The sequence below is a fragment of the Macaca fascicularis genome, chromosome 8, assembly GCF_037993035.2.
Source record: "Macaca fascicularis isolate 582-1 chromosome 8, T2T-MFA8v1.1".
NCBI classification, from domain to species: domain Eukaryota; kingdom Metazoa; phylum Chordata; class Mammalia; order Primates; family Cercopithecidae; genus Macaca; species Macaca fascicularis.
Window position 1 is genome coordinate 8,940,639 of NC_088382.1, and position 10,724 is coordinate 8,951,362.

At 41.3% G+C, this 10,724-nt stretch overlaps 1 protein-coding gene across 1 annotated transcript; it reads left to right on the top strand.

The window, feature by feature from the left end:
• The first annotated feature begins 552 nt into the window (after positions 1–552).
• Positions 553–2,807, top strand: DEFB134 (defensin beta 134). The gene is made up of 2 exons (XM_045397835.2): positions 553–610; positions 2,665–2,807. The coding sequence occupies exons 1-2, from the start codon at positions 553–555 to the stop codon at positions 2,805–2,807; spliced, it is 201 nt and encodes a 66-aa protein (XP_045253770.1).
• The last annotated feature ends 7,917 nt before the right edge of the window (positions 2,808–10,724 follow it).

Consider the following 10,724-nt stretch of genomic DNA (forward strand, 5'->3'; position numbering starts at 1 on the left):
ATATATCAAGTCACAAAAGCAGGATACCTAATTATAAGAATATTGTTTATAGCTATGCAAAACAAAATGTTAAACAACAAACTAGGCATAGATGAAACTTTCTTAAGAAACACAGTTTGTCTCTAAGAAGTGAAGTTCAAGTGTAACTTGTCTATCTTTGTCATGTTTACTATTTTACCAATTTTCTAAAATTAGCATTTACATTTTTATTGTAACAAAAGCTTACCAAATTTTAATTTCACTCATTTAAAAGAGTAACAGCACATAGTTCTCAGGCCTCCATGAGTACTTTTGGGAAACCTGGGTGGGAGAACAGTGTCTTTGTCAATAGGAAAAGCTGTCAAACTAGAAAGGGCTGTCCATTTTTGTCCTCAGATGAGCATTGCCAACACAGCTGCCTCAGGGGTGTTCAGTGTAGCATATCTACCTGAAGCGAGGCATACCCCAGACCTGAGAGTTCTGTACAGGACTATGTGCTCAATCTCTTCTCTCTATTCCCTGACAGCCAATGTCAGACCCTGCCACTAGCCTCCGCAACAGAAGCTCCCGGCCATGAAGCCTCTCCTCATTATGCTTGTCTTTCTTTTCCTTTGGGATCCAGTGCTGGCAGGTAAAACTGGCATATTTTGGGGGGTAGGGGTGCTTCATATAGAAGAACAATTCCACTAAACAACCCAATAAACATACTCCTCCCATGGTCCCTTTAATTTTCAAAGTAGAAAAAAGCATCAACCAGTTTTGATGTCAGCAAGACCTGGGCTTGAATCTGGCTCTCCAACTTGTTAACTATATAACTTTGGACAAAGGTCTAAGCTTCTCTGAGCCTTAGTTTCTTTTTTATTTTATTTTATGTTTTTCTTTTTTGGTTGAACTGATCAGCACCAATGAGCCTTAGTTTCTTCCTTTAAAAAATGGAAATGAAGAGTCTTACAAGGATTAAATCAGATCATGTATGGAATATGTCTATACATAATATGAAAAGTACCTGGCTCATGAGAGCTATCATTGTATTTTCATCAGTAATGCCCATCCTATTTTCCTGCTGTATTTTGTCTCTAATTCAAGAATGTATCTAATAGTCAAAACCAGAGAACAGTGAACACAATTTGTTCATTTTCTAATATACTGAAATTTCCTACAGTTAATTTACTATTTGTGCATCTATTAGTTACATGAGGAAACAGATTTAGAACTTCTAGTTTCAAGAGAATCACTGAGCTTTCTGTGATAGAAGAAATGCCCGATCAGATGAGAGCAGCCAGGGAGCCGAGTGGCCCTGTGCTCTAGCTTCACCATATCCTTTCTGACTTTAGAAAAATCACCTTGAAAATTCTTTTCACTCAGTGTTACTGAATTAGTGCAGTCAGATTGGTTCTTCTACCTAGACGGACTGAAGTATTCACCTGAAGTATTCTCCAGGCAAATGAATTAGATGTTCAGGTCATGTGACTCACCAGACTAAATTTAAGAATTCATGGGATCACGGCCTCTTAAAGTTGTCGATGGAACCAATTCCACCATGGTTTATGGCAATGGATTTGTAGCCTCCAGACAAAGAACCCCATCTAGTGTGCAATATTCTTTCAATTCCTTTTGCATTCTCCTAACTTGTCATTTCCATAGAAATTTCTTGTCTCATTTTATAGACTGTTATATTTCATCTTCCCAAAGGTGTTACAGATTGTCCTCTAGGGCTTCTGTCTTGCCAACTAAGTAACACTGATCCCTTCTTGTTCCTGTAGGACAATTATCCTTCAAGTCATTATGACTCAGATAGGGTGTGTGTTTGCTCAAAATTTCTACAGATTCCTTGAGCTCAATAAGACTTCTTAAATCTTCAGAATTGATTTCATCCTCCTCCAAACTCACAAGACTATTCCACGTTGCAAATACATCATTGCACTTGTCATGTTTTTTGTCTCTCAGAGATATTTTGTATTTCTTCTCTTTTTGTCTAGAATGAAAATTCACTGAGGTTAGGGTCTATATCATACTCAAATCTGTACCCCAACTGTCCTTGATTTACAGGATTTATAAAAATTGGTTTATGAATAATAATGAGTAAGTAATTATTTAAAAAATAATGAGTGAATGACTATGTGAATAGTTAGCTTGATTGTTTGGGTTTTATTCATTGATCAATTAAGGGAAACTTCCAAGTTATTAGTTGTTTTAGTCAGCTCGGGCTGCCATAACAAAATTTCGCAGACTGTGGCTTAGACAAAATTTATTTTCTCATTGTTCCAGAAGATGGGAAAACCAAGATCCAGGTGCTGGCTGATTCCATTTCTGATGAGGGCTTGCTTCCAAGCTTGTAGATGGCCATCTTTTTGCTGTGACCTTCACTAATAAGACCATCAATCCTATTGGATTAACCTATCAATCTTATTGGATTAGGGCTCCACCATCATGACCTCATTTAACTTACATTACTTCCTGAAGGCCCTATCTCCAAAGACAGTCACATCAGGGATTAGGGTTTCAGCATATGAATTTTGGGGTGACACAATTCAGCCCCTACCACTAATTAATTTTTTCAGTTACAGGATCAATTATCATAACCAAATCTCCTTAGAATCCACTTGGATAAAAATTGAGGGACTAGTAATTTTATGGTCCAAAAAGGCCTGTAGTGAATTATCTTTCTATTAATTTTCCTTCCAGGTATAAATTCATTACCATCAGAAATGCACAAGAAATGCTATAAAAATGGCATCTGCAGACTTGAATGCTATGAGAGTGAAATGTTAGTTGCCTACTGTATGTTTCAGCTGGAGTGCTGTGTCACAGGAAATCCTGCACCCTGACATGAGAAACCAGCTAATGGACACTATCCTGAAGGCCCTTGATACTGCCATCTTTCACAAAACCAGGGAATTTAGACCAAACTGTGACACCATGTTGTGTCCATGACTACTGGTTTTTAGCATTTTTATAAGCCAGCAGACTCCTATGGTCTTAAATTTAAAGAGCTGAGCTGTAACCTTCTTTAAAAGAGCTAGATTTTTCAGAAAAACAATGTAGAAGATATTTTCTCACTTCAAAGTGATGTCCAGTGTGCTCATCAGCACCTGTTTCTCCCTCTAATCATAGAGGATATTCTTATTGTTTAGAGAGGCTTCAAGAGAAACAACTTTTGACACCTAAGTCATGTCCTACCTTCTCTTCAGCTTCCCATTTCCCATTTCTGTGAAATTCCCGACTTTAGAGAAGCAGATTTGCCATGGCCTTCTGACAACCTTGTACATCTCTCACATAAACCACATAGGCAGGGCTTAACTATAGGCTGGCCCAAGTCTGGACTGAGTCTGACCCTGAAGTTCCTTTGAAACAGAAGAAGAAAGGCCATCTTGTGATGGGCTGACATAGGGTAATTTCTCATCCACCTCCCTAGTTTCAGTTGAGCAATGGAACTTCCCACCTGAGCCCCCAGGGTTCAGCTACAGGCTATAAGACTGCGGTCCTGTGGTTTAGTGTTGGTTCCTTAGCAATCAACCTCTGCTGCCCATCATCTGACCCCTCTGGATGGGTGTCATCCTGTGGCTTAAGAGCTAACACCATGTTGATCTTGCTTTACTATATGTGTAACTAATAAACTGCCTAAATCCATTTGGACTCATGGTTTTCTTTACCAATCAACTTTATGAATGTGTAACAGGAAAACGTAGCAACTTGTGTCGTGGTGCTGCTGGCCCTACTGGCTACACTGGTGAATTCTTGCCTGGTTTTTCAACAACATTCACGCTAATGGATGCATGAATGTGTGAGTTCTGTATCTGCTGCTCAGGATAAAGAGTAGGTGGCAAAGGAGAGTAGATTCTGGTTGTGGAGCAACTTTCATGATCTTCAGTGCTGGATAGAGCTCAGGCTCTCTAATGATGTGGGAGTGAGAGTGTGGGGCTCTTGCCACAATAGCCAGTTGCTGATCTGCTAGAAGGATAAGGATACAGCGTCTTAGTTCCGGGGCTGAGATGACAGTACTGCCTGCCCAACCACACATGGCTGCTGGGAAGGGATGAAAAGAGAACAGAGGGTGAAAAAGCATGAGGGGTTGTAAGGAGTTCTGTACTTCCAGCAAATGTCCAACCTTTGAGTAAATTCAGTGTTGGTGTGTTGGGAGAGGAACACACCAAAAATCCAGTAGAATGATTCCTCTCAGAGGCCCAGACTCCCTATGTAGACTGTAGAGAAGTTTGGTTAAAATTGAGTGGGATCAGAGATGGCCTGGAATTGTAGCTATGGTTACTAAGTGTGCAGAGTAAATAATGCATCCAGACATGGCCAGGAAAACTGTCAGACTCTGAGAGAGGCAGAGGGGTCCCTACCTGAAGAGCACCAAATCTTCTGAAACTTTGGCCTCATAACATCCTGGACAGCCTTAGGCTTGCTTTTCATCCCACTCCTCCTAGTTGGGTGCAAGTTCTCTACACATACAGATAAAGAGAAACCTGAAAACAATCTAGCCTGCTGACAATCTCAAGAATGAGGTGTAACGACACTTTACAGACTAATTAGAAAGCTGGTCCCCAAAGCCAGGGAGAGAGTCTACGTTTCTATGCTAGAAAGTACTCTCTGGAATCTGGTTAAGTCCTGAGTGGACAGAACTTTCCACTGCTACAAGATATCAAAATAAGGCTATTACATCAGGGCCAGGCAATCTCTATGCCTCAGACTCTGCTCTATTATTCGCGCTAGCCAATATTAAACCGGCATATCCCACCTCCCTGCTCCTTCGCACAGAAATTTGCTAATCCTGCACTGCCTTCACCTTACCGTTGACAAGCCATATACCCTGTCAGGAAATGAACTCTGTAACAACCAAGGTAGCTGCAAACGTTATTCTTTTGAGAGAAAGTGTGTATGTTATATGCACACCCTCCAGCTTTGCTAAAGGAACCTGAACAGATATTCACTAACTTTGGTTAGTCTCTGTACATTGACACTTCCAAAAGAAACCCAATTCCAAGATCCAAACCTTTTTAAAAAAATAATGTAAGTATTTACCAAATCCATCTGTATAGAAACAAAATGGGGAAGGGATTCGTCACAATATGAAGCAAACTGTCTTCAAAATTCTTTCTGAATATCGCTCCCTGAAATCTTACTCATTCAGTAGTGAAAACTGCATTGTCTAAAAGCAACATCTAGAATTTATCTGGAATGTCTAGAATTTGTAATAGAGATTCTGAGAAGCCTCAAGGGTAAGAACAAGCTCTGTCTTTAGGAAAACTCATTTTTACTTAGAGCTAATTTTTGACATTTTTTCCAGTTTTATTGAGGTATGATTGACAAATAAAAATTATATATTCAAGGTGCAGGACATGGCTTGATATACATATGCACTGTGTAATGATTACTACAATCAAATTAAATAGCACATCCCTTACCACCCATAGTTACCATTTGTAGGGAAGAGGACACTTAAAATTTATTTTCTTAGCAAATTTCAAGCAAACAATACAGTATTATTAACTATAGTCACCATGCCATACATTTTATCCCCAGAACATATTCATCTTACAGCTGAAAGTTTGTACTATTTGACAAATATCATCCCATTTAACCCACATCCAACCCCTGACAACCACCATTCTACTCTCTGCTTCTATAAATGGATCTGGTGCCCTGTTTATTTATTTATTATTTATTTATTGGAGACGGAGTCTTGTTCTGTTGCCTAGGCTGGAGTACAGTGGCTCAATCTCAGCTGACTGCAACCTCCATCTCCCAGGTTCCAGCAATTCTCCTGCCTCAGCTTCCCAAGTAGCTGGTACAACAGGTGCACGCCACCACGCCTGGCTAATTTTTTTGTAATTTAGTAGAGACAGGGTTTCACCATGTTGCCCAGTATGGTCTCAAACTTCTGAGCTCAGGCAATCTGCACTCCTCAGCCTCCCAAAGTACCAGGATTACAGGCCTGAGCCACCGCGCCTGCCCTGGTGCCCTTATTATAAAAGAGTCCCCAGAGAGATCCCAAATCCCTTCCACATGTGAGGACACAGTAAGAAGCCACCATCTATGAACCAGGAAGAGGTTCTTCACCAGAAGCCAAATCTGCCAGTGCCTTCATCTTAAACTTCCCAGCTCTAGAAAGGTGAAATAAAGTTCTATTGTTTCTAAGCCACCCCAACTAAGAAATTTTGCTACAGCAGTTCTAAAAGGCAGAGAGAGAATCTTATATTTTTTGTATTCTGATCATTTGACATCTGAAGCCTTGTTGAACCTGGAGGGTCTGCCACTCGCAGAGTTAGCCAATTCCTAGAGACAGTATACTTTTCAAACCTACTTGCCCACAGTGTGTTTTTCAAACAAACCAATTCACAGTCCACACCTCAACCACCTCCTTTATCAGGCCTTCATACTATGGGACCCTATCCACTCACCCTAATCACCCAAGGACCAGGCAATCAGGGATATTCCCTAGACATTGGCACCTGCTAAAATTATTCGAATTTTAGCCAGTCAATTTAGAGGTTTCTTTTGTCAAAGTTAAGAACCATGGCCAATGACACAGCCTCAGGAGGTGCTGAGGACATGTGCCCAAGGTAGTTGGGTTACAGCTTAATTGTATGCACTTTAGGGAGACAGAAGTTACAAGGAAAGACATAAATCAACGCATGTAAGATATACATTGGTTCAGCCCAGAAAAGCAGGACATCTCAAAGCAGGGGGAGGTGAGCTTCCAGGTCATAGGTGGATTTAGAGATGTCCTGGGTGGCATTTGGATGAAGGAGTTAAGCTCTGCCTAAAGAGTTGAAGTCAGCCTGAGTTAATTTAAGGTAAGGTAAGGTGGGAGGGAGTGGGTGGGATTGTGGAAATCAAGGTCCCTGTCATGTAGATGAAGCCTCTAGTTTGCAGCCTTCAGAGAGAAAAGAAGTGAATATCTCTTATTGGACCTTAACCCATTTCCTGTTTGCCCTGAGAATATTACTGTCTCTAATCCTAATGCAACATATACATTTCTGTTGCATTAGGATTAGAGACAAGTTCTGTTTAGAAATGACTCCAAGAACAGTTTTTATATTTTATTTTCACATTGAAAATCAGCAAGATTTGCATCAGCTTCAAAAAGCATGTTATATAAAATCATATGAGCACTGGCAAGCTGCACTTTTTTTTTCTGAATGGGCAATGGGTTAAAAAGTGTCAGACTCTCCTGAAGAGCCCTCGTAAGGGAAAGAGATTCTCTACAGAATGTAAATTTCCCCAACAAGAGACAGTTTTGCAAGGCTATTTCAAAATATGTCAAATAAATGTAATTCAGGGTAAAATACTTTTATTTTCTCTGGGGCCCACTATCTATCATGTGATGTTATACCAGATTCAGGTTGGAATTTGGCATCTTATTGCCACAGTCTGTTTTCTCAGCCTTAAGATCACTATTTTAATGTTAATGCTGGTCAGTTGTGTCTAAACTCCAAAGGGAGGAAGATATAATAAGGGATCGGCAACACCTCCCACCTTCCCATCATTGCCTGATATAAGAATAGCTACTCCTGCTCTCTTTTGATTCCCATTTGCATGGAATACTTTTTCCCACCCTTTTACCTTGAGTGTGTATGAATCCTTCTGTGTTAGATGAGTCCCTTGAAGACAGTGGATATTTGGATTGTGATCTTTTAATCCATTCTCCCATTCTGTATCTTTCGAGTGGAGCATTTAGGCCATTTACATTCAATGTTAATATTGAAATATGAAGTGCTGTTTTTTTCATCATGTTAATTGTTATCTAGATATGTTTTTTTCATTGTGTTACTGTTTCATAGGCCTGTGAGTTTTCAGTTTTCAAGTTCTATTTTGACGTATACTGAGCTTTTGTTTCAAAGTTTAGAACTCCTTATAGCAGTTCTTGGAGTGCTGATTTGGAAGTGACAAATTCCCTCAGCATTTGTTTGTCTGAAAATAACTTTATTTCTCCATTTATGAAACTTAGTTTTGCAGGATACAAAATTCTTGGCTGACAGTTGTTCTGTTTAAGGAGGTTGAAGATATGACCCCAATCCTCTCTGGCTTCTAAGGTTTCTGCTGAGAAGTCTGCTGTTAGTCTGATAGGTTTTTGTTTGTAATTTAACTGCTGCTTTTTTCTTACTGCTCTTAGAATTATTTCCTTCATGTCAACTTTAGATAGCCTGATGACTATATACCTTAGTGAACATATAATGAATTTTCTAGGAGTTCTTTGAGCTTCTTGGAATTGCATATGTAGATCTCCAGGCAGGCCAGGGAAGTTTTCCTCAATTATTCCCTAAAATAGGTTTTCCAGACTTGTTATTTTCTCTCCTTCCCCAGGAACACCAATAATTCTTAGGTTTGGCCATTTTACATAATCCCATACTTCTTAGAGACTTTGTTCATTTCTTTTTATTATTTTTCTTTATTTTTGTCTGATTGGGTTAATTCAAAAACCTTGTTTTTGAGCTCTGAAATTCTTTATTCTACATGTTCTAGTTTATTGTTAAAACTTTCCACTGTATTTTGTAATTCCCTCAGTGTATCTTTCATTTCTAGAAGTTCCAGTTGTTTTTTTCTTGATGATATCTATCTCTCTGGAAAATTTTTCATTCACATCCTGAACTGCTTTTTAAATTTCTTTAAGATGGTTTTCACCTTTCTCCAATATCTTCTTGAGTAGCTTAATAATCTTCATATTTCTTAACTGGTATTTCAAAGATTTCATCTTGGCTTGAGTCCATTGCTGGAGAGCTAGTATGATCTTTTCGGTGTGTTATAGCACCTTGTTTTGTCATATTGCTAGAGTTATTTTTCTGGTTCCTTCTCATTTGGATCAACTATTTCTTCTCATTATTCTTGAATTTATGTTTGATATGACTGTGTTTCTCTTATTTGCTTGTTTGTTCTTAAATTTCTTTTTTCCCCTTAAGGATGAAACTTTAATTCTTATAGTTAATTATAGCCTAATTCAGTTCTTGGTGCTTTAGGGGGTGAAGACCCTTGGTTACAGAGAGTCTTTGTATGATGGTTTTCTTATATGCTAGTTGTAGTAGCATTGTGCTCAGTGTGTGAGCAAGTTCACTATGTCCTATGGGGTTGGAATGGTCTCTTAAAGCTTATCCCATTCCCCCATAGTGTGTACTTATTTATTTACTTATTTTCCCCCAGTATTTTATTACTAATTTGATGGTTCAGGCTTCAGGCCAGTAGGGGAGGTGTCCCTGGGTAGGAACCAGTTGTGGCTAAAGCAGGTGAGTGAATGATGTCCCAGGCTTGACAGAGGAGGCTGGAGGAACTCTCAGTGAGTTAAACTGGGGTCTTATTGGGAGAAGGGTTGGAGCCACCTCAGCCCTGCTGCCAGATCACCAGGAAAGTTACCCACCACTCAGGCATGCTCCTGTCCCAGTGTTCCTGCTGTTCAGGAGCTGACTGACAGCCCTTTTTTATGACCTTTTTTTCATCTGTAGGAATGTTGATATTCCAAATAGAAAGGAATTATGGCTCTGCCTCTCATGCAACCTTGAACCTAGAGGGTGCTCCTCCTGTGGGGATGTGTTCCAGGAAGACTGTCTGTAGTTGCACCCACACTAAGCTCCCATGGGAGAAGCCCAACTGTGCCTATGGTGGTGGACAACATGAGAAAGACCTCCTTTTCTCCAAGACCCTTCACGCGCACCAGAGCTGTCTGACTGTTGGGATAGAGCTGAAAACCTTCCCTGCTGAGCCCAACACTTCAACTGTGCCTCTACTGAAGGAAGCCTTCCATCTGATGCTCAAGGCCTGCCGCCTGGATTCTTTTGTCCCACAGAGTGTTCCCTTGATGTGGTGCACTCCTCCTTCCCCTGCAAGTGGGAGTCCCTGGGAGCCAGATTACTGTGAGTGTTGTTGTTCCTCTGGGTCTAGCTGCCCAGAGAAGTTGGCACACTCCAGGCTGGTGTTGGGGAATGTCTCCAAGGGATCAGTGGGTAGCAACACCAGGTCTAATGGTGGTGGCAAGGTTGTGACACAGACTCTGTGAAATTCCTTGGTTATTGATAGCCTTAGTGAGTTGGCTTTCTTGAATGTGGGTTACAGTAGTAATGAACTGGTCATGTGGACAGACTCAGGACCTCCTGGTTAGCCAGAGTGGTGCAGGCAGTGGTGATAACTGAGATCCCATAGCAGTTTTCTCCTTTCTGGGTGCAATGTTAATCTACCAGGAGATACTGTCACGGACTGTGTCGGTTGGCCTCCAGCCAGGAGGTGGCGCTTGCAAAACAGCAGCAGCTGCGGTAGAGCAGTGGGATTTTTGCTTGCCTGGTGTTGCCCAGAGGGAGATACTCTGGTTTCTCCGGACGTGGGTGGGGCCATGTAGCGCCCAAGAGACTGTGCTTTGCGTTGAGTTACCAGGGCGGGTGGCGAGGCAAAGCTAGGTAGGGGCTGGGTTGGGCGGGCTTGCACACTGGTCTCCATGTGCAGAAAAAGCAGGAACTTCTATGGGTGTTGGGGGATGGGAGCGGATCTCAGGCTACTGGGTTGATGTTTCAGAGAGGAGCATTGCTGCCCCTGCTCCATAGAAGAGTCTGTGCAAGGGTTAGGGAGTAGCGGGCGGTGGTAAAATCCACAGTTCCTACCCACTTGGCAAGGCAGATCCACTCCCACGGTGTTCCACTGAAAGCAGCGAGCTGAGTTCCAGTCAGCCTGTAATCAGAACTGGCGGCTGCCGGGAGTCATAAGCTTTCCCCGCAGAGACCGCAGTCCGGGCGTTCAGGCCACGCCCCTCCCTGCCCGCT

Excerpts from the sequence above, each read along its gene's own strand:
- DEFB134 (XM_045397835.2), top strand. The coding sequence starts at position 553 with ATGAAGCCTCTCCTCATTATGCTTGTCTTTCTTTTCCTTTGGGATCCA. Across the intron at positions 611-2,664 it reads TTGGGATCCAGTGCTGGCAG|GTATAAATTCATTACCATCA; the intron begins GTAAAACTGGCA and ends TTTTCCTTCCAG.